This window comes from Cyrtonyx montezumae, unplaced genomic scaffold (assembly GCF_038088225.1).
Source record: "Cyrtonyx montezumae isolate F1298 unplaced genomic scaffold, pur_monq_1.0 scaffold_30, whole genome shotgun sequence".
Classification (NCBI taxonomy): domain Eukaryota; kingdom Metazoa; phylum Chordata; class Aves; order Galliformes; family Odontophoridae; genus Cyrtonyx; species Cyrtonyx montezumae.
The window spans coordinates 14,037,495-14,061,615 of record NW_027072035.1 but is presented as its reverse complement, the minus strand read 5'-3'; the positions used below and the strand labels follow the sequence as shown (position 1 = coordinate 14,061,615).

The 24,121-nt window shown below is 40.6% G+C and overlaps 2 protein-coding genes across 2 annotated transcripts in view; one reads left to right on the top strand and one right to left on the bottom strand.

The window, feature by feature from the left end:
* Positions 1–15,929, top strand: part of SNX24 (sorting nexin 24) — a 78,565-nt gene extending 62,636 nt beyond the window's left edge. The window contains exons 4-7 of the mRNA XM_065744324.1: positions 8,735–8,829; positions 10,498–10,530; positions 10,977–11,041; positions 15,303–15,929. Of these exons, the coding sequence (XP_065600396.1) occupies positions 8,735–8,829; positions 10,498–10,530; positions 10,977–11,041; positions 15,303–15,373 (264 nt within the window). The 3' untranslated portion in view covers positions 15,374–15,929. The remainder of the gene's footprint in view (positions 1–8,734; positions 8,830–10,497; positions 10,531–10,976; positions 11,042–15,302) is intronic.
* Positions 15,930–17,521: 1,592 nt separating this feature from the next.
* PPIC (peptidylprolyl isomerase C) lies at positions 17,522–23,150 on the bottom strand. The gene is made up of 5 exons (XM_065744321.1): positions 23,007–23,150; positions 20,730–20,843; positions 20,197–20,290; positions 18,495–18,679; positions 17,522–17,712 (listed from the first exon to the last, which is right to left on the bottom strand). Exons 1-5 carry the CDS (start codon positions 23,103–23,105, stop codon positions 17,584–17,586), a joined length of 621 nt encoding a protein of 206 aa, XP_065600393.1. The 5' UTR covers positions 23,106–23,150; the 3' UTR covers positions 17,522–17,583.
* Positions 23,151–24,121: the final 971 nt, after the last annotated feature.

Sequence of the window (24,121 nt, the reverse complement as noted above, 5' to 3'; positions counted from 1 at the left end):
GGCTAACGGTGCATGCACTGGAAATTTCTGACTTTAAATTATACCCTTGCTGCTAGTTGGGTCATTGACTCAAAGCTACTGCACTTTTGCTGCCATGTTCTGTATTATTAATTTGATCAAAATTGCTTTGGCTTCTATAAATGTGATCAAACTGTATATTGGAGTTCATATCAGCTCATGTATGTTTTTCAAGAAGGCATGTGGAATGAGCTTGCTCTGAGCTTGTCAAAGGTGCAGCTATCTATTACTGCTAAAGGTTTGGGTTCTCACGAGATCGTAAGGCTGAAGTGTTGCTCACAGATTAGTCTCTGGTTCAGATTTAGATAAATCCACATCCATGTGTATCTCGTTTAATGTGTTTCAGTGATTGATCAGGAGGACACTTTTCATACACATGATTGTGTACTTTATGAATTACCAGCAGTTGCTTTAAAAATTCTCTGCTTGTGTATTTGTAGATATGTTCATACAGTTGCCTTATTTATTCAAAGAATTATGAGAAATAAATAATGACCAAGTAATTCTTTTCTCTCTGAGTGCTTCTGCTTGACCACTAGTAACTGTTTCATTCTAATACCTTATTTTTTATGGGAAATTTCTTTTTGTGCAGTTTGTTTCGGCTTCTAATAAATATTTCAGATTCTTTAGGATTTTAATAAATCTTCCCTTGGAAGTTCATGCCGAATGCATTGGGAAGTGTCTGTGCTGCAAATATATAGAATATACGCTTTTCTTTGTTGCTGTTGTTGTTTGTTCTTTTAAATGAAGATAAGATGATGTTTTCCTGAAGTGTCCAAAAGCTTTCCTGCTCTTAAGATAAAAGTCTTGTGCTTAAATAATTGCATTCCTACATACAAACTGGAAAGAATGAGAACATACAAATCAGAACATACAGTGTACTATCTAATTTGTGTCTTTCTCTTTGTGACATATTCAACAAAATTGCTGTTCAAATGAGAAAGCAGTTATTTTTTTTTAATGTCGGGGATAGAACTTGCTGGAGAAGAGAGCCTCTGTGATTAATAACTGTTATTTCAAGTACTTTGTGTTATTTTTGGAAACCATTTAAATTGGTGGGTTTGTTCTGCAATATCTGTAAAAATGATGTTGTTTTCTTTGGTGGGAGAGAAGTATTCTACTTGAATCAATTGTCAGGAGGCTTAATGTAATAAGGCAGTTTGTGGTCTGACTAAAAGAAACACTGTGCAAAAGGAATTCCCATAGCAGTTTGTTTTTAGCAGAAAAACTGAGTTCACCTGAAACATAAATACATTGAAAACCAAGACTTAATAAGGCGGAGCAGCTTCAGTGGGTTTCCACGCAGTGTGTGTGCCTTGTAATGGCTTTTATTTAAGTAATCCAAGTATCTGTTAATGATAACATAGCTCAATTAACAGCATAACAGCAGGTTCCATGCAACAAATCATCAGACAGGCTGACCTAAGTACCCTTTACATAGTAAGGCAAGAAACTGAAATACTGTTTTCAGTTTTGTTCTCCATTTTTTAATTTGAAGGGCAGAAGTTGTGTTTCTCACTCAGATCATACATTAGAGGCAACAAGACACATTTCCACGTTTTCCAGGGTTCATGCTATAAAGGAGTTACCCTACTGCCTGCCTTACTGAACAGAGACCTGATATTGATTAACTATCACAGTGGCATCAGAACTACTCTTAGGATTCAATTTTTTTGTTGTTTTGCATATTTTATTGATCAGAAGTGGTAAATGAGCATCAAGCGTGCAAGAAGACGATGAATTGTTTACTTGCATAAAATAACCTTTCAATAAGCGAAGATGCATTGCTCACACTTTTGGTGCTGTTCTGCTGCCGAAGCAGATGGCATTCAGCTGCTATTGATTTGCTCCTATAGTTACAGAGCAGCATGTAACAGGGCACGCTCATTTCACTGAAAGAGAGGTGAGGGCTTTTTTTGCCGAGGTGGTGGGCTTGAAAAAAAGGAAGGGAGGGAAGGATTTTTTTTCCCTGGCTTTTTTTGTTGTTTTTTTTTTTTTGTTGTTGTTGTTTTTTCTTGAGGGAGGTGGGAAGTGAAGAAGTAGAAAACCTTGATACTCTGTTAGTAGCATTATGAAAACAAAAAGCAGAGTGTGCATGATTGCAGAGAAAGGGAGAGTTACTTTGTGTAATCCTAGTAATTCCAGTAACATTAATTCACAATAAGGGCTGGACTCGCTGCAGATTGACTCTGAGCAAGCAGGTGCCTAAAATTGCAGAAAGCATCTAGGATTTACTATCACAAAATCTGCACCTGACTTCTTAGCTTGTGTATATATATTTTTTATTTATTTGTACATAGTTTTTCTTGTTTGTGTGAAGACGGTCAGCACCTTTGCAAGACAAAATCACACTGCGATGTGCTGGGCTGGATTCTGCACGCAGCTGATTTCACTGATGACTGAAGACTTTGCTAGTTTGCTGTTGGATCTTTCCAAGAGATAGTGAAGTGGCAAAAAGAGCTTTTTCTGAAAGTGCATTTGAAAGGGATTTCAATCCACTGTTTTGGCACTAAGGTTTTAAAAAGCATTGACTGACTGATTTAAATGAAATGCAGCTGTATCATAAAGCACTATGAATGGATAGCAGAGGAATGGTTGTCCTGGAACAAAATATTACTCTTAACTACAGGGCTTGTTCCAGGAAGAGTAGTGCTGCTGAGGGTGCAGGGCAAGTCCTCCTTCTCCAGTAACATGGAACGACGTCTAAGGAATGTTTTGCAAAGTGAGCAATCCTTAGTGTTTCTTCAGAAAACGGATGCTTTAAAATCAATGTGTAATGCTGTCAGCCAAGCATTTACTGCATTGTTATGAGTTGATTGGATCTTGCCCCCCTGTGGGGCTGGGGAAATGTTTTAAACATAAGAACAAGCAGACGTTAATTTAATGTGATCTGTAAAAGTTAGGTATCTATAAATGAAATTTTCTGTGCACGGTGTTTCTAGAGAAAACCAGTTGCTATGACAAATTAAAACAAATACCCTTATGTTCTTATTATATTCCTGTGCTATCTGTTTATGCTGTTTGAGCTGACATCTGTTTTCTCACCTACCCTTCCAATTCTGAGTGTATAAGTGATCAAAACTTACCTTGTGCTTCACTGCTTTTGTATAAGAAGCTGCCTCATTAACTCCAGAATTTGGATATCAAAGTAAGTTGTTATTGTATTAATTATTCAGCAAAAGATAAAAGAGATTTTTACCTTGCATTTGCTGCTGAAGATGAGTAAACGTAGTACTTTCTTTTTAAGATGATTAAAATTTAACGGAAGCTTCTGACTGATTAAAACTAAGCATACCAGTTTCCTTACAGTTACTCTTACAACACTGCAATTTCTAGCAAAGTAGCCTGCAGTCCTCATTCAGCACCAAATTTTCTGTTGAAAAGACTACTAACTCTGAAAATGGAAAAAAAAAAAATCAAAACAAACATAAATCTGAATGTATTTGATGGTTTGCCCCTTTACCTCTACAAAAATGACACAATGAGTTCATTAACCCCAAGAGCAGTGAATTCCCTGTGCTTTCTACGTTCACTTGTTTGGACTTTAGAGTGGGCACCTGCTGCTTAGTCTAATTAGTTTCAAAGGGAATGTTGAATCGTTACTCAGGAGTTTGCTCTGACCCAAAATGTCTGACAAGAAAATATCAGGGAGACAAAATAAGTTATCGTAGATCTGAAAAGCTTTTTTTTTTTTAGTTTCTTCTGCAAACAGTGTGGATGGGGAATCATCCTCAGGTGATTTCTAGATTTTTTATGACATTTGCATGAAATTGTCAGTTTAGCTATGAAAACAAATCTTGCTTTCCACAAACTTCCTGAATCTTTATCAACCACATGACTCTTTCCTTGTTCCCAGCAAAGCTGACAATGTGAGTTAGTGCTGTCAAATATTTCTTATGAGACAAAAAGCAAAGAATACTACTTCAAAGCTATTCTTAAGTCCTTATGCAGACTTTTCAGTATTTCATGGTTTCCCTGGGCTTTTTCTGTTCATTTGAAGCTATGTTATCTGACAAAAATGTCCCAGTTTAACCTGCTACTGCTATCCAGTTCATTTATCCTGTTTAGCTTGAGGATGCTATGATGGATGGTTTGATAGTTTTGTCACTCAAGAGATGTATTTGAGTTTTGAATTCACCAGAAGGATAAAAAAAACATAGACGATTGGAAAGTTGGTGCAGGAATTTTTTACTGTTCTCTAGTCCTGGGGTTCAGAGAGTTTAACTTTCAGGTTGTATCTTTTGGATCACTGTGTCCTGTAATACCTGCAGTCCATGCTGTCTTCCCTTTCAAGCTCTGCTGTATAAGTGGAACACCCCTCCTGTTGTTTTCCATTTGTTAGGTAGTCTTTGAGATTGGCTTGCAGGTATTTTGTATAGAGTGTCACTTCTGTGTTGTTGCATGTATGGTATCTGTTTGGAGCTTAAACATGGTTGGTCCCTCTTCTTCTTGAGAAACTTCCCATCAGTGAATGTTTCAGTGGTAATGAAAAGTGGCAATTCCTCAATGTGACTGCGTGGGTGTTATATTTATAAACAATTCTTTTTGACAGATGTAGCTCCCCCTTTTTGATAGCATAATACATTCTTACTGCGGAAAGTGGTGAGCTTTTGGTAATATAAAACACTATTCTATCTGCTATTTAAAAGGTGAACATTTGTTCTTAGAAGCCTGGTTCCTCTCTATACTTGTGTTTTAGTTAATATGTTCTTTTGGTAACCTTTTTATGATTTCATGGGACTGTGCAAAGCAGTTCAGGAAAAGCAGGTTAATAGAAGAATGTAGACTAAAGTGCTGTAAAGGATGTGGGTTTTGGTCCCAGTGGAGACTGACACTCTAGCCTACTTACTGTAGCTGGAATGTATTGATTTTCTTCTCCCCCTTTATAGCTGCACCGCTGAATTAGGTATTGTGAAGCATCTTTCCCTGTGAAGAGAGGAAAAACTGTCATGAACTTCTTCACCCTAACAGCACAGCATTTCAAACTAAACCCGATTGAAGGGAGAAGTCTGTAAGGACTCTTAAAAACCCTAAAGTCCGCTCCCTGCACTCATTTCTCCCTCTCTAATGGATGTTCCAGCAACCTTGAGAAGGAATGATGGGTGACTGTAAGAAATTGTTTTTTTAAGTCTTTTTCATTAAAAACAAAAACAATTATGGAAGAAACAGTGAAAGCCATATATTCCGTGCTGTGATCTCCTAAGGTTAGCAAACTGGTCTCGCTCAGGTTTTCAGCAGGCTGTTCAGTTACTGTTATAATTGGCTGATGAGTAGGTTTGGACCTAACTAGAATGCCAGTGTTCGATTTCATGGTGTCCTCTGTGAAGATATGTCACCACTTACCCTGGCTTTAGTGACAATTTTCTAAAAAGGAAACTCGTGGGAAATCATTATGCTGTTTATATGTCTCCCCTGTTGGAGAGCGTTATCCTGTGATATTTTAGCACTGTTTTCCACTGCATGATGGCATCTAGCTAAGGTTAAGGCAGAACAAGTCCCTTTGCAATTTTGTGACTATATTTTACTTGCTGAAGGAGAAAAGATAGCCGACAATTAAGTATTTTGGATGTCACTGAAAGAACATGTGCTACCAATCAATGACGTCCTTAGGGAACATGATTTTATGAAACTGATAAGGTAGAAAAGTTGGGATTTTTGTGATTTATGCTACATAATAATAATTATACCCTTTGGATAACAAAAAAAAGTCATTTCTGCTGATATAAATATCAGGCTTTCCTTTGCGTGTGTGTGGCTTTTTTTTTTTGGGTGGTGGTGTTTTTGGTTTTTTTTTTCTGAAGCATGGAGCAGTTCATTAAAGTATGACAGTAATGGATAAATACCCTTTACGATTTCTTAAGAAAATACAGCATTTATGCTCTTGGCTCAGGTGAGATCAATGAGTTTGAAAAATGTATGTTTGGAGTCACTTCTCATATCTGCCAGAGATTGCTTGTGATGGGTGTTTTAGCTCATTGGGTTTATTTTTTTAGTAAAGAAATACATGTTCTGTTTTTTGTCTTAAATTAATCTACTTAACATACTCAGGACCATATTTGAAATTCATTACTCTTATCTTCATAGAGTACAGATGCATTAGAAAACTGCATTACTGATAAACTAATCATGAAGTTACATTAAATTTGCTAAGTTTCTGGTTTCAGAGCAAGCGAGCTGTAGTCATGTCTAGAAGCGAGTGTTATTTATTCACTTGAATGAAGGTGATGTTTGAGCAACATTTCATCACAAATTACAGACTGTGGTTCAGAGGCTTTCCCTGCTGGAACATTTTCTGCTCAGCTCTTCCTTACAGACGACCGAGACCGTAAAATCATATTGTAGTTTTCGGATAGAATTCAAAAGTCCATTCTGTTATGGGATGTTGGAAATATATTAAGCCAATTACAAAAGCACTTATTTCTGATTTAAGAGTATGTCTGAAGAACTTCATTGATAAGTTTAGAATATATAGACATTTCTCTGGACACTTTGGGCTATCAGCAGAGGCAGAAAATGAGGCTGGAGAGATGTCCCTAATTCAGCAGGGCTGCCTTTCTGTTGTTCCAAATTTTTTTTCTAAAAGTATAGCTGAAGTGCAGGTATAGTTCCTATCGTGTATTAAACAGCTGGATTATGTGCTGACCATTTTTTTGCACTGAAGCAAGTCAAGCTGATATATTGTTTACCTACTTTTTTAGTATAATTCTCCTGTACTTTATTTTGTAAAAACAATGTCACATTTTTATTACATTTTTGTTTGTTTGTTTGTTTTTCGGTGTAGTCATGCAATTCTGGAAATGGCAAAATACCTAATCAGCAGAGGTGGCTTCCAAAATACAATACAGTGTAAAACTGCCTTTGCTTCCCTGCAAATTCTGCTTCTTGAAGTTTCTCAAAGAGCTTATTGAAAAGTAGAGTTATTACTGTTTTTCAGTAGGACCCTAAAAGAAAAGCTATTTTTTTCCTTTTTTTGTGAACTACATTTGGTCAGGGCAGGTTAAGCTTTGAGTTGATGGGATGCATACCATGAAATAAAAATGAAGGGAACAGAACACAATATTCATCCAGAGGGAGCAGAAGCAGCAGCAAATAAGCTTGTAAGAGCTGCTGAGCACTTCCTTTTATGTAATAGCATATTCGGGACAGAGCTGCCAGGAGGTGCAGGCATGAGGTTGCACACAAGTGTTGGGTGCCCTTAAGCACCTTTAAACAACTTTTTATAGTTGTCCATTTAAATATAATTAATGAGATGGTTTTATTTGAGCACGTCACGGACATTGTTAGGCATTTCACACACCCTTTGAATATGTATCCACCTTCACTCCTCCTTCTGTGCATAACCTGACTGCAGAACAAGATAAATTTTGCTGCAGCAGAGTGCTGATTTTACAGAATGCAAATTAAGTGGCATTTTTAATGCAGCATCTTCATATAGAGGTGAACTGAAAGGCTTAAAACCTGCCAACCGCTCAGATCTTTCTGTTTCTTCTGTAAAAGTTGTTACATCTGTTAGAATCCAAAAAATTTCAAAATTGCCTTTTTCCCTGCTGTTCATTTCACTTGTTAGTGATGGTGTCAGCTGTGGAAGAAATGTAGATTCTGAATTCAAGTTTGCAAATGCAAGATGAAAAAAGAGCCATTTAACAAATAGCTTTGTTGTCAAATGCTTCTCTTTAGATCCTTGCACACTGCATGTAATGTTTACTTGAGTGAGGTTTTCCTTTCACAAATATCCAAAATATCTCATATTAAACTTCAGCACAAACTGCTTTGAGTCTGGAGTGAACGACCTCTAGATGTCTTTTCCAACCTCAGTTCTTTGTGAGCCTCTACGTACTGTTGCATCGTCCTAGCAATAGTTCAGCATAAGAATGCACATGTGGGAATAAGTTATCTGCCTATAAGCAGAGTAATGTTTTCTCCTACTACTATTGTTATTTCTCCTTCAGATTTGTTTCTTCTGATTGAGAATAGGAATGTGAACATAGTGAAGAGGAGGAGCTCTGCTTGTGCAGCTACTTGTATTTAACCATTTATTTTTAAATCTGGAGAGGTCTCTTCTGTGTGTATGTTTGTTCTAGATCAAAGCACTCTGGGAATGAGCTCATGGATTTCATTTGTATGTGAAGTACTGTAACATCTGCTTATGTATGTGTACTGTTTGCTTTGCTTTGTAAAAAGCAGCTGCTGTTTTTCAGTCTGCCTCTATGAAACTGACAGAGGACTGTTGTTTTCATTAGAAGTTATCCGTATGTGGTGAATGTGCATGTAAGCATTTGATTTATTTGCCATGTTTTTAAATGTGCTTTTGATTGATTTATTCAAAATTGTAAATCATCTTACCTGCAGGAAACCAAAGGAGTGTGCAGTACTCCCAGCCATGGTGTCGGTGCCATGGAAGACTGTGGCAGTTCTAGCCAGCAGGCCTCTGGTCAGAGCTTCATCTTCAGGAGCCACAGCATTGATGGGGGAGCACATTGCTGATCTGTAAAGCCATACAAATTGTTTATGTTGATAGCATTTCCTAAGACGTGAATTAAATATAACATTCTAAAAAGTTGAGACTTGCTTTTCCCACTGATGTGGAAATAGAGACAAAAACTAATGGTTATTAATGGGAAAGTTTTGGTAGCTTGAAGAGAAGAGTGCAATATTTAACATGTAAAAAAACCTCTCAATTTTCTGTTGTCCCTTTTTTTTTTTTCATTTATTACAGACAGTAATTTTAGAAAATGAGGAGCTTCCTAAAATATTTCTCGATTTCCTGAATGTTCGACATGTACCTACTCTGCCAAAAGCAGAAAGCTGTGGGTAAGCTCTCGTTTACTGAAAAATAGTTGGGGGCCAGAAAGCCCATATCCACTCAGTGCTGATGCAATTTCATTGACTGAAAATGGTCTTGCTGCCAAATCTTAGCACCATAAAATAAATGGGCATTAGGTTCACTTAAGTGTGTTTATATATCCTCAAAATGTGGTAAAATAAATCTAGCTTTTTAAAAGGCAGAAGTGAAGTTTAAAATAGTATTCTTGGAAAGCAAAGGAGAGATAAAATAGGATTTTCTTGTAGTTCTTAAAGTATTTACTTAGGTTAATTTTAAGAGACATTCATAAATACTTCCTGCGAAGAAAGCACTTGTTTGTGTGTTGCATGGTTATTATCAATATTTGACCAATGTAGAAATGCATTCCATGATCAGTTTTGGGTTCACCCTCTTTGGGTTTGAAAAGCGGGACTTCCACTTCTCCGATGACCCCAGCAGCCCCACTGCCCTCTTCTGGACAAGGGTCTGTGGCCAGGGCTGAAAAGAGGACTCATGGTGTGATCATGGTAAACGTAGAGAAATTCCCAAAACAGTGTGACTGAGAGTTGTGTTATCATCTGTGGGTGTAAGGTTTGTAGGGAGAGGCATTTCTTTCATTGCAGAACCCAGCGTGGTTGGAACATCCAGCAGCATTGTAGTTCCCGAGAGAGCTGTGTCCCTTGTCCCCTTCAGAGGATTTTCTGTGCATGTACAGTAGAGAGAGGGCAGGTTGAAAAGCATGCAGGTTATGGTGAGACCCTCTTGATACAGAGGTCTCTAGGGACCAGTGTGGTCTCTTGAGGTCAGAGGTCCAAAGTCCAGTAAGCTCGTTGTCTCCATTAAAGCAGTTGGGTGGTGCAGCCAGTTACACTACTGAATTGTGGAGCCAAACCAAATCCACAGTGACATATGAAGATCCAGAATGGAACTGGAGAGAAAGGGATGGTCCTCTAGTTACTTCTGCATGGGAGTAAACCTGCTGCTGGTTTTCAGTGATAAATCCTTTCAGTAGATCCTTAAACCATTTCCTACTTCCCTATGTGGGCATTCCCATGAAGATTAGTTAGGGTCTGCATAATAAGCCATGATTTTCCCCAGAGAATAATGGCACTGTCATTCTGAAAATGAGTAGTAAAATACTGAAATTACTGTTTAGTTATGGCACAGCTGACATTTAAAGATCTTCAGATATTATCCCACTATAACATATTCATGCAGTGCTTTTGAGGGTGATAGGTAACAGTGAATATGCTCCACATGCAGTTAGTGTGATGTTATCAGCCCTGATACCCTCAATAACTATGGAAAACTATGTATGTTAAATCCATATTGTCCATAAATGAATAATCAGTCTTCAGTGATGTAGGGACAAGCTAGCAGGCTTGTAGCATTCACTTGTAGTTCATGGTATCAGCCAATACCCCAAATGGGATTCCACCCCTGTCACTTTATAGGTATGGTTATGAACCCACTGAAGGAGAGTGGATGCTGATGTTTCCAAGCAGTGATAAAATAATACCATCTCTTACATTTGTTGCTCTCACTGCGTTATGCAGCTACAGACCAGAGAAGGATTGCCCCTTTTGATGGTTTGTGGAGGACTTGGGTTGGTTTATTTTTGTTTGTAGAGTAATTAATTTTATTGTAACAGAAGTTTCCTCTCACTTTAATTGCAGGTCTTTTGATGAGACAGAGTCTGAAGAATCAAGGTGAGTTCTATCCTCACTTTTTCTGTGAGGTCAGGTTCATGAACTACTTGAAATGATTGACACTTGCTGTGTTTTCCTTGCAGCTGCCAGAGTTCAGCATTATTGTAGGATTTATTTGTTAAGTGTAATGGCCAGTTTCATCTGCTGCATTAGATCCATCTTTCTGTGATGTGACTCGAGCACACCTTGCTGCTTCTGTGCAGACGTTCCCTATGAAACCCTGTGGAATACCGTTCAAACGGAGCAGAGCGGTCGAAGGTGGCTGCTGTGTGAGTGGGCCCACAAGTCACACCATGAAGGGTGTGAATGGGGCCTGCCTGCAGCAGCACTGGTGTGCAGAGTGCAGCATGGCACTAAGCAGCCTGGCAACCCATCCATCGAAGCCGGTTTGCACAATGCTGTTTACTGTTCCCCAGTACTGACATCTCTGTTCTTCATCTTTCCAGCAAACTGTCCCACCAGCCTGTGCTGCTGTTCCTGAGGGATCCCTATGTCTTGCCTAAAGCCAATGGTAATCAAACTTGTCATCTGTTAACAGTGCTGTATGACCTGCCCTGCACCGCGCCAACCGCATTATTATTAATACAAGCCAAGTTAAATGACACTGGTCTGAAACCTAATAGCCTGCCAATAAGGCAATAGCTCTTGAGTAAGAAACCATTACAGCTCAGGGTGGGGTGGGTGATTTATAAAAGGGTGGATTTTTTCTCCTAGTTGTTTCTCAGACAAACCTACTGAGAATTCATGTCTGAAGACTGTGGACATTGCCTCTCGTTTTTTGTTGTTGACCCTTGGGGCTGCTTTGCCTGAAGGATTTGAACTTTGAGGCCCGGTCCTTTGTAAGTGCTTTTTCCCTAAACACCAGTCGGTCTGCTGTGAGCATGTTTGTACTTCCATTTGGATTATTAATATTTCTTATCATTTATAACCTCTAGAGTTCTTTAGAGGGACAGGAAAAAAAAATGTATACTTTTAAACATAATGGATGTGTTCACAGGGCATTTATGTTAGCCTTCATCTCTTAATAAGTGCTTCAAAAGACTGTTTGAAATAGCTTGTTATAAACCTTTTTTCCCTTCATTTTTTTTTAAAGTTCTTTGCATTACTAATTTAGAGAGCATATCTTCTGTTCTCTAGATAAAATTGAATACATACAAGGATTAAAAAAACACACCATTTTTATACTGTTTCCCCCCCCCCCCCAGAGTAGTCATTTAATTGTGAGAACTGTTACTTTTACTAAACCTTGTACTAAAAACAATTTAGTTTTTCATCTACACTTTCAAGGGAGAATTTTCTCCCGCAGTTGTAGATACTTTTTTTAATGGCGTTTTATTTGGTTTTCAGAACTAACTGTTCAAATAGAAAGTTATATTCTTGAGCCACTTTGAGAATCGTGACAGTTTAGAGAGTAAACTTGTGAAAAAAGTAGGTTTGTTTGTTGTATCTTATCCCATGAAATGTACTTCTGGAGATTTTCTCAAGATATCAGAGCCTGTCAGAGCCAGGTTAACCCCAGAGAGTTAAATTGTCTCTTTTGCAGGCTATGTGTGCTTTAGCAAGTAGCTGTCCCCATTCATGGACTCTTAATGAACTTAAAGCCACAGTTATGGAGCAAAACAATGAGATCAGAGGCCCTGCATCACTTGAGGTCCACAACAGGCACTTACTGAGTGGTTTTGTGTTCAATTAGCACTCCTATGCCCTGAGTACCCCTTCCATTAGAGGCTGGAGTGCTAAGCACAAAACTGAAGACTCAGGGCTACATAAATGGAGACTGTTACAGGTGTCACTTTGCAAGGTCATTCCTTACGTTAATGACAACACCAATGCAGAGGCACCCACCGTTAACTCTGTCTGAAGCTGGTTTGGATTTATACTGTTGTTTAGTGAGCTATATTGCTTATCTCAATCTTACACGTGTAATGCTTGTCTTAATTGCAAACTTGGATTCATCTAGAACACTGTAAATTATGAGCATCATTCACTTCCATACTATTTTTGAGAGGTAAAATAGACTTTATGTCCTCTGAAACACAAAGACAGTGCTTAAATATTTCCATCCCACATATAAGGGTTTGCTGCAAGACCTCTGCTGGAGGTTTTGCAGTTCTATAAAGATGTTTATCTTCCTTCCATAATGTGTACACGGACTAAGACTGAAATTCCTTCTCTGGAAATCATTAGTAACTTTCTAGTGAATTTTGTAACTATACTTTTTAAGTATTGCTTTACTTCTGATCTGGATCAATGCCTCTCCTTATACATGATGTTCAAATATTAAATAGACCTTGTTAATCACAGCTGACACAGAGGACTTCTGAGGCCTTTCCTAAGGCATTTTTTTTTGTTATGTTTTGACATACAGCGTTTAGAATTTCATATGGCAGGTGTGTATTTTTTGAAGACTCTAAATGATGAAATTCACTTGCAAATTATTTTCTACTTTAATGTTTTATGAATTAAGACAGCAAGTAGAATGCCAGATCTAGAATTAAAAAACAGGGAAAAAAGCAACCTCTATGTCTAGAGGCGCTTCTGTGCTGACTCAGCTTATCCAGAAAGAAAACAATTTACACAAAAAAACATTGCCTTTAAGATATCTTTCTTTTCAGTTTACACTACAGAGAAAATGCAGAATGAGCTTTCTAAAATGTTGTCTCTGATCGGTTTCCACTGTGATGGATTCCCTTGCAAAAAGCAGCCAGAGCTGTTCCAAGTGATGAAAAGTGAGTTAGCAAATAACTATTCATCGCATTCCTTCTTTGAAGAAGGTCAGATATGACAGTTGTTTAGATCAGAAGTGGAGTTAGTCTTTCCTGGGTATGGGAGTGCTGTTTTAACATCTTTTGAGAAAATAGGAAACTCTATTTGAGAGTTTTAATGAAGTAAATAGCTGGTCTTAGGACATAATGCACATTACTTGTCTTTATTAAAAGAAAATAGTAATTTTGTCATGATTACAGTGACTTCAAGCGTTGTTGTGTTGCTAGATGACCTTCCAAAAATGAGATTTGCTGTTATAAACTTCACTGGTTTGAGACTTACTTTTCATGGCTTAGCTAGCACAGAAGTACGTGAGACCTTCTTGCTTTACACAAGTAACGTGGTCACTCCTTCTCTGAAGAGGAAAAAAAGAAAAAGAAGACCATTTGCTTTTACTGTGTTAAGAACAACAGGAGGAACTTGAAATGCTGCAAGGTTATAATGGTACTGCAGAGGCTGAAAAACAGAACCTCAGATTTACTGTCAGTTGATTGAAAATTTATCTAATTCCCTAAGCTGTGCCCGTATCACATACCTGCAGGACTGTGCTTCACTGTAATAGTAGATTTAATATAAATTAATAGGCTTAATTTTTAAAGCCACAAAGCCTCACAGTAGGCCTGATGGTGTGAAGATGTTATGATCATCACAAATGATCATTTTCATATATGTCCTCTTTAGTATCCTACTTATCTGAGCAGTAGAAACAGTTTGCTGGAACCACAGCACTTAACTTAGAAGGAAAACATCAGACTGCTCTTAGCAGTGTTTTTTTTTAGTAACGTTAATGATAACAGCATAGTGTTATCATATCAGGGTGATTTGGGTAGCTGAGCTCAGTTTGCAGGACTTGGGGGAACATTACTGGATTCAAAACACTGACAAATAATTTATAATGAAGATTTTCCATGAGAAGTTAGAGGACACCATGCACGTGTTATTTATGGTGGAGTTGCAGGTTGTGACAGTATCCTAAGGTAGGTCTGTCTGTAAAGCCTTTAGTACATTCAAATCATCAGTATTAATATGGGATGAGGTGGCAGGTTTAAGCAAATAAGGATGTATTGTTTCCTGACTGAGTCCAAATCTAATTTTTGCTCACGGTTTTAGCTCTAAAATGATACTAGCAAAAGGACAAGGGACAAAACCTAATCTAATTTATGAAGTATCTGGTGAGTTTTATGGATGCAGCGTCTCCCTTCTCAGAGTATGCTTTAGGCTCACAGCTGAAGGAGGAAAGTTGGTTAGAGTGGAAGGTTATCTATCTCAAATAGTCTGTTCTTCGGGTAAACCCATTCCTAGTGTACTAGCTATTCTGAGGTTGTACAATGTGATCAGAAATTCTTACTCCTGATGCCCAGTAATTTAAGTCAAACTCACCACCAAGGTGGGAGTTGGGTGAAAACCGTTTGCTTCAGTAAAGTGAGAATTTAAGTGCCAGCATCCCACACAGCTGTGCTAAGATCATAGTGGATTTTTTTCCTTAATATGTGATAGGATGACGTTTTGTGTTGATGAGTCACTCTGAAATTTTCGTGCCTCACATAATCATCTCTGTGGTAAAGGCATCCTCAAGTCTCCTCAGTCTGACCATCTTTTGCAGTAAACCGCCACGGAATAACAGCTTTGAAGTATTCCCGGTAGCACTCTTGGAATTCCTTCAAGTATATTGAGATTTTGTTAGAAATTGAATTGCCAGTGTAATCCATCTTCCTTGTGAGAAGAGATTCAGATAAAGAGCAGGAGCCCAGCAGCATTAAGTATGAGAACATCCCTTTAAATCAATAAGCTACAAATCTGGCAGTGCATTCATGCAATGCCCAGTGCTGCGCTGAAGTGGCTTTAGTGCTGAAACAGCACTACTAATAACACGTCTCCAACATGGATAAGCAGTTCAGTGATGCAGTAACACAGGTTAGACTAGGCCTTAACTAGTTAAGTTTCACAAGAACACTTGTCCTGTACTGACACAGATAACAAAGCAAGGTTTTTCCGTCTTTTTTCAGATGACTTTCCAAATGTAGTTATAGAAGGCATCCTACATGGAATATTTTATCCTCATTTACTGCCAAGGTAGAAGAGATACACGGCTAGAAGAAGCTGAAGCAACTCTCCAAGTAACGTTTAATCAGATTATTAGGAAGAAAATTGTGATGTGATTATTGTGCTCAAAGTCAAGAGGCACAACCTCGGCTTAACTTCAAGCATCATTTTATTTTTTTTTAAATCAATGTCACTACTGTTGCTGCTTTAAAAAAAAAAAAAGGTATGGAAACAACCATACACAAGGTATTTATACCTTGTATGTGGACTCTCTGTAACTATTTAACACTAAAAGCTTAAAGTCATACACTGAATTACATTACCCTTTGAAAAGAATTAAAAGTTGTACTAATATCTTCTATCATTTCTACCCTAGATTACACTAACCCATTTTGCACGAGGATTTTTCTCAGCACATACACCCATTGCTGGCAGTGGATGGATTGAAAGTGCTGGCACTGAAGTGAGTGCATGAGAAATTGAGGAACTGTTCGTTTTTCTTAAGTTATTTTCAATCTGCTCCTTAATTTTTGGTAGGAAAAGAACCAATGCGGGTGTATGCAGTTGCCATGAGAAAATATGCTTCTACGTTCTGACTAGAAAACTGTCTAGATTTCAATTGCAGTTATGTTATCTACCAGGGGATCTTACATGACATTTATGCATCTCATTTAGTTACAACATACAATGTGTGCATTCTTACTCTTTATCTTGCAGACTATATTCCGTATCTTAACATTTTATGAGTCATGGAGCATAGAACTCTGTGGTATGCTAAAGGAAGAACATCATTATCTAGTAACATGCTAAAACTCATGTATATATATACTTGTGTGTATATATATTCAGACTGAACTGGAAATTGTATGAGTGCTACTGGAGATTACAAAATAAATTACTAGATGTACTGCTTCAGTGTGGTTTTCTGTGCATTTTTGTTAATGATAAGACATTTCTCAGAGGTTATCAAAGAAAATTCTCACATCTTTGTTCAGTGCACAAGAACCTGTTGCCTGTCATTTAAAACTCCCACTACCATACTTGCTATCTGAATACGCTATGCTTGTGGAGCAGGGAGAGCTTAACTTGGAGAAGGGCACAAAAGCAGAAATTGCAAAGCTAGGCCCTACCAGAACTCTGATCCAGGAGACACGTATTGCCTCCAGCTGTCTACAGAATCTACCTTAAAGCTGCTTGGAATGGTAAAAAGTTTGTATTCATTTAAAAAATACGACTGTGACTGCAGTACTTTTTCAGGTGGTAGAACTCATCTTACTGCCTGGGGGATCCACCTCCAGGAAAGCTTTCAGGTACAAGTAGGAAGCAGTTTAGGTGAAGGGAGTACAAGACATCATTGCTTTTCCTTCCAGATGTCACTTCCCAGGTTCTTTGCAGATTCTGACCTGCAATAGGAAAAACAAACAAACAAACAACACAAACTGAACTGATGTAAAATGGTAGTCTGACTGTCTAATAGAGGGCAAATGTGGAGGCTGCCTTCTAGAATCATAGAATCACCAAGGTTTGGGACAGATCACTATGCTCGTCCAGTTTCTAACTGACAGTCTTATTTAGCAAGGCAGACCTGATGAATTCAGAATTAAATATCATATAAATATTTTAATTCAGAATTAACTATCTGAATACACTGGTTTTTTTAAAGACTTGTTAAGATTAAGGAAATCTACCACCCTGCTCAAGTATTAAGACCTCTTATGAAAAGCAGCAGCCTTGCATAGTTTGCACTCAACTGAAGTGAAAATTTAAAAAAAAGCAAAAACCAAGAAAAAGCTCTTCCTTAGTAGTTTATTTGAAGTCAAAGTTTATTTATTCAAAACATTTCTGTATTTTATTTCTTTTTCCCCAAAGACACATCTTTAAAAGAAGCAGATACTTTTACAGAAAATAACGTTTTCAGTTGAAAAGGTGGTAACAAATATTGCAGAAATTTCCTAAGAAAACAAAATGACCATATTTCAAGCCTTGAAAAATCTGAAGTACTTCTACAGTTTTTCACCAGAGACCTTCTGCAATACCTAGGAATTAGCAGGCTACACCTCAAACTGTAAGACCTGACAGCTCTGTCCAGCTGTTAGGCTCACAGCCTACCTTTATGCAGTTGGCAGCTTAGAAGCATCACCAGCATACAGCTTAATGTCTTTTAAGGAGAAAACTCAACTGAGATCAGTCAAAAAACTTAGCCCTCGAAGGATTAGATTTTACTTTCCACTGTGACTACTGGTCTCACCAGTCATCTACTTCAACTACAAATGGTTCCTTTACAGCTATTTTGCCACTGTTTGCAATCACACAGTCGTGAAGGGGACGGTCATGTTCATCCGTCTGCTGAAGTTCTATCAAGTGCACCACGGACTGTAAAAAACAAAAACAGGTCAGCTGGATCAGGAAAGCTACAGCAGATCAAGTCTGGCACAAGGTAAGCAGCCGAGAGCTCCTGGTGACTGCTTCTACCTTTAATATATCTATCTTAGGCAACTAATTGAAGCAGTTATTTTTAAAGGACAAAAATCAGTTAGAAATACTGAGTACTCGTTTTTTGTTATCTGCCAATTCATATAACTCAGCTAAAACTTTTTTTTCAGCTAATGAGCTACTAAGAATTGAACTGGATGCTCAGGGCAGGATGGGAGGGAAAGTGTTCTGATGAGGTTTGCAAACTCCTCAAAGATCAGTGCAGCAGGTTGTGTTTCCCCACTCATTTCAAAATACAGATTAAACGGAGTAAGTTGAAAGGATCGCTGGGAAATAATGCTTCTGAACTTAAATGCTGTTTGACCCTTGCAGTGATACACTTGATCAGTTTTGCTGCTGTGTACATGTAGAGTGTACATGTACTATCAATTTTTTTCCTTTTTAAACAGTTCTGAATATATATTTGCATACTTCACATTCACATGCCCTACCAAATGAAGCAAGAGACCAAAGGGATGATTTCAGTTTTTCTGTTTGTTCTGTCCAATCATTGTTTGGTATTTCAGTTCTAAATCTTCTACCTTTAAGATCTTTACATCTGTTTTCTACCATGTACACATCAGTTTAACACTCAGTTGTTCAAGGTGATTCTGAGTTACACTAACCAATATAATGCAGGAGAATTTGTCCAGATTTTCCTGAATTATTTACTTCCAGCTTACCATTCCATCAAGAACTTTGCCAAATACTACATGTTTTCCATCTAACCAGGAAGGCTTTGTCACACTGATAAAGAACTGGGATCCATTGCTATCAGGGCCAGAATTAGCCATGCTAACCCATCCAATTCCATAGTGTTTGAGCTTGAAGTTCTCATCTGGAAACCTTTCTCCGTAAATGCTTCTTCCTGTGACATGAAATAAGATATAAAAGAATAAAAATAAACATATTAAAAAAAGCAAGTAAACAATCCACAACTTTTGTTCAAAAATGGAATGAGTACAAACTTCAGACTTAAAAGAGTAAGCCCACCAACATCACTGTTGTGATTCTGTAACTGAAAAGATTTTGCATGTAAAGAATATGGTGAACTAAAACAACAGATACATAGAAAGAATATTTAAAGCTAGTCATGCTCTAGTCTCTGAATTTAACAAGCAAACTCAGCATCTTAAATTTTATCGTTATAGCCACTAAAAATAAGGTAGCCATGTTTTGTGGAAACCTTTGTACTTCTGTTACATTTTTTGCACGGTATACTTTTGTATTTTGCTTTAGACATGTTTATGGAGACTAGGGAAGCTAGTGTCACAGACTCTGTATTTGTACAAACATTACCTAAGCATTCTAGTGTTCTGCAATAGTTTTGAAGAGAAAACATGAGTCATGGTTAAACTACTGTAACTTTTAAAAGAGAATGCTGCTGCACTCTGTACAGTGCCTACAGGGATGCTGCCATCACCACGACTTGCTATCCCAACAAACAGTACCTGCAGGCAAACAAACACTGCCTACCTTTAATGCTAAAACTGTTCCTTTGTCATTTTAGCCTTCCCCACTGTGTGCTGCAAGGAAAAGGAATGTGTTTTCCATTCTGTCCCAGCGGGGAAATCACTAATACTGCATGCAGACAGTCCAAATTGCAGTACCTGATGAACACGTGTTTAAAGGGAGAGAAGAAATCAGGCCAGACTGCATGCAAAGAAATCAGGCCAGACTGCCCTCCTGAACTGGCTGATGTGCTCTTCTGGAGGCAGTTATAAATTTAGTAGAAGAAAAAAAGAGAGCGTAAGACACTCATGCCAATTTCTCTATCCCTGTTTTGGATTTCCCTCCCACAGCACATTTCAGAACGTTCCACAGGAATGGCAGAGCTGAGGACAAGAGAGGTGAGACTACTCTTTCCCCACCTGCCTTCCCTTTACATACTTTCACTGCTTTGTCACAGATTAGTTTGCTGTTGGGTGACTGGAAGTGGTCCACGTACACATGCAGTCAATGAGTGCTTCAGGGAGATAATGCTGTTGCAAAGCAGAGCAGGGGAATGGTAGAAACTTGCATCTTTTGGAGATGGCGTGCTGCAGGAGCTGCTCAGCTCGTCACAGGGCTCCACATGCAACCCACTGTGCAAAGCCAGACATCCTGACTGGGGAAAAGTCACAGACAGAAAGGGCTATCTGCAGAAGTTGACAAAGGAAGGTCTGCGTATACTTTTATCTCATAATCCACATATGTGCATCTTATGTTCCAAGCTGACTGGAAAAGAACTAGCTCCTTCTAAGATAAATGCTTTTTTCTCGTTTATGAGAGTTGAAAGAAAGAAGGAAAATGCTATTTTACCCATCTTTATAGTAGAGAGAAAAAAGAACCTCTCCCCTTCTTCTCAAAAAGGAGAGAGAAGCCAAAAGAAAGTAAGTGTGTTACCTCCTGATCCATCTCCAGCTGTAAAGTCCCCTCCTTGAATCATGAAGTCTTTGATCACACGATGAAATTTACTTCCTTTGTATCCATATCCCCTCTAAGAAAATGAAATAATTCTTTAAAGTGAATGTAACACACAGGTCTGTGCGATCATATGGAAATATGCGTATATGGTCAGCTTTCAGAGAACATACCATACCACCAAGTGGGACACATGCTGGCAATAAACAAAGTGCAGTGAGATGCAGATGGACGCAGGCAGGGCACAGGTCTGACTGACTGCTGCCTGACTGCAGTGCTTCTGTATGGCACTGACACACCATGGTGCTGGCACCCAGCCCTCGCAGTGACATCCTGTGAACCAACCTGCAGTGACTTCTGTGCCTCACACAACAGAGCACGGCCTTGGGAATGGCACCCTTGCACGAACCACACTGTGCTGAAGTAGACAGTTCACAACCAAAATGGCATTCAAATACTTATTTCATTTCCCACTCCCAATTTTAGTGCAGAGGGGTAGGAAACTGCAAACCTACTTCTCCAGTTGCCAGCACAATGAAGTTCTCCACCGTTTTGGGGACAACCTTTCCAAACAACCCAATGGTAATTCTGCCAACATCTTTGTCTCCAATCTTCACATCAAAGAACACCTAGACATGTTTGTGAAGAAAAGAGAAGAGCAATGGTAAGAAAGAGCCTCTGAGTGCTCACCATTTTTATTACAATCCTCAGCTTCCAAAACCAGATTATGCTGTGGGAAAATAAGTGGAAAGAAAACCATGCTGTTCCAGCAAGGTGTCCAGTCCCCACACAGCTCAGAACTGCCTGGAGGAATAACCAGGCTACAGTGAGTAGCTGGTTGCCTAAAGGCTTCTACGTGAGTGCTGCTAAAAAGTGTAGCTAGAAAAGATAAAAGAGTTAAGAGGCATTTAATGTAGTTCAGAATATCTGAGTGTCTACATGAACAGCAAAAATGTTCAGACAATTACTGAAAATAGGAACAGCTGTCAGGAAATGAGGCATTTGAAGTTCTGAAAAAGTTACATAAAGTCTATTACAACTTCTAGGAAACAGCAATGCGTATTCCTATGATGTGGTATTTGCTGTTCCTTATTGCATTCGACCAAATATTACTTGTCTGCAACTCTAAGAAATTAGTCCAATTACGATAATAAATGACCACAGTCTCTCCAATGTCAATGTCTCTTTCATGCTTTCCTACCAAACATTTCTACTGTTTCTTCATCTTCCATGTGGTTTTGACTGTTGAACTCCTGGCTAATGTTACAAAAGCTCTATAAAGAAAATAACATTCCTTTTGATGCACCTCATTCATTTTCTTGGCACTTGGCACCAAATAACATACTTGCTGGATATATGGCTCCCAAAGCACCAACAACAAACTCTCCCTGATTTCTTGGCATCTTTATAAATACATCTCTCTGCATTTTATAGTCAGCACTCACTACATATGGGTGTAGAGAGAAAAAAACCTGTGTTAGGTTTTCTAAACACACCTTGTTTTCCATGTAAATGTTGTCCAGACAGAGCACCTGGTGATGCAGACAAGGCTGCCAGCAATGCAGGAATGAGTACTATCAAATGCATCCACTGAGCACAGAGATAAGGCAAATCACACGCCCCATCCTGAAGCTGAGCAGCAGAAGGCTTCACACGTGGCAGAGCTTCACACCAACACACCTATTCTACCTGCTGGGAATGCACTAAGCTTCCTCATTCTGACTGCATGTACCTCCCCCAGGAAATCACCCAAGACCAAGGATGTCCAACTCCAGCATCCAAACAGTGGCTGTGACCACATGAGGGGTGTGGTGTGATTCAGCAGTGGTGACAGTGGTCTCCTCCACTGCTGCAGATCATATAAGCACACCATGCAGGCTCTTGTTTATCACTGGTGAAAACACATGGCTCGTGGAGACTGAAAAATGCTGTTTGGCAGCTGAGAACTTGCTCCATCAAACAGTGTGCTCTTTCAATCAAATGCTGGTAAACAGGAGGCACTACTTTGAGAGCAACCCACGTATATGTGGCCCAGGACAACCTCCCTTCAGTCCGTGCAGCTGGGCATGGCAGAAGGCCGGTCATCCACAGCCTAGGCGTTATTCCTGCTTTGGGAAGCCATGCTATGCTGACCAAGTCATTGCATCACAGAATCACTAAGGCTGGAAAAGCTCTCAAAGATCCCAAGGCAGCCCACCCCACAGTCTGTGTCACCTGCAGGGCCGGTGGCCCCCACCTCCCTGGGCAGCTGTGCCATCGCCCGACCGCTCTTTGGAGAAGAAATGTTTCCTAACACCCAACCTGAACCACCCCGGGCACAATCTGGGGACATCACCTCTCTTCAAGTGCTCATAAAAGGAAACGACACACTACCGCGTCGTCAAAAGCTTCCAGCGGCAGGAACTGAAGCCCGAAGTCACCGGAGCACGGCAGGCGAGGCCGCAGCCCGCCGTCCCACCGCACAACGACGCGACCCGCGCGCACAAAGCGGAGCGCCGTCCGACCGCCCCGCGGGATAGCGCAGCTCAGCGCCCCGCGGCTCCGGGACGGGAGCGAGCGCGAAGGCAAAGCGGGACAGAGCTTTTTACACGGGCTTCACGCGTGTTACACCGTGGGACAGCGTTCACTGCAACGGTGACGCCGTGGCGCAGCGGCAGCCCCGGCACACGCGGCGACGTGGCGGGGCGTCCCACGCCGCTCCTCGGGCTCGGCCGCGCCGTCGGGGCGGCGTCCCGCTGCAGCTCCCAGCCGAGGCCCCGGCACCGACCGCTGCCCGCCCGGCCCGGAGTCACCTTGGCCGTCACGCTGGGTCCCCTCCTCCTGAGCCCCTCGGCCGCGGCCAGCACGCAGAGCCAGGCGATGGCGCCGAGAGCCGTCCGCCCGCGGGCCATGGTGCGACCCAACGCTGCGGCGCCTGCGCCCGGCGGCGGGCGGGGGGGGGGAGCGTGGGCGGTCACCTCTCCGGCGCGCTGCCGGCGCTGGGCCCGCTTAGCTTCCTGCGCTTCGGGGGAGGGGCGGCCATCCCGTTCGTGCCGCGCTGCTTTGCTGCGGGGGGTTCCCCGCCGCGGAGCGATGGGGCGGCCCTGTGACGGAAGAGCCTTTCCCGGCCGCCTCTATTGGCCGCGGCGCCGTGCGTGAGAAAGGACGCCGGGACCCGTCCGGCGCGCCTCGGAGTCCGAAAGGGGATCCCGGAGCGGCAGCCGTAGTCCTGACCCGTCACCTTCTCACCTCGAAAGTCTTCTGCGTTCCGGATCTGTCTGAAGTCCGTGGAACAGCTGAGGCTGGACCACGGCGACAGCTGCGGGCTCCCGAGTTGCAGCGTCCGAAGGAAAAGGGCTCTGTGAGGCGCTGCACGCTGACTGCGCCGTGTGCCGCCGCGTGCAGGAGCCGCGTGTCCCCAGAGAAGGAGACCCCTCCGCCTCTCTGTGCAGCTGTGCCACTGCTCCGGCACTGCACTGGGAAGAAGTTCCCACGCACATTTGTGCACAACTTCCTATGCTTCAGTTTGTTTCCATTTCCCCTCGTCCTATCTCCACTCAGTGCCGAGGAGGAGGGTCCAGCCTCATCCCCTTGCCACCCGCTCCTTAGGTATTTATAGATGTGGATCGGATCCTCTCTGAGTCTCCATTTTTCAAGGCTGAACAGCCCCCAGGTCTCTCAGCCTTTCCTCGGAAGGGAGGTGTTTGTATACAAGTTGGTGTGGGGGGTGGCAAGAATGAGATGAGTGTTTCATAGCACTGAAAAAGACTTGCCAACAAGAGGAGTCTGTGTGTGACTTATGGTACTTTATTAAGTTTATGCACGTCGGTAATGTTGCTGAGCAAGTTTTGGAAAATTTTTGAAGTGGTCAGGCAGCTGGACTCAGTCTTTGTAGATCTCCTCCGAGTCAACTCTGCTAATAGGCCAG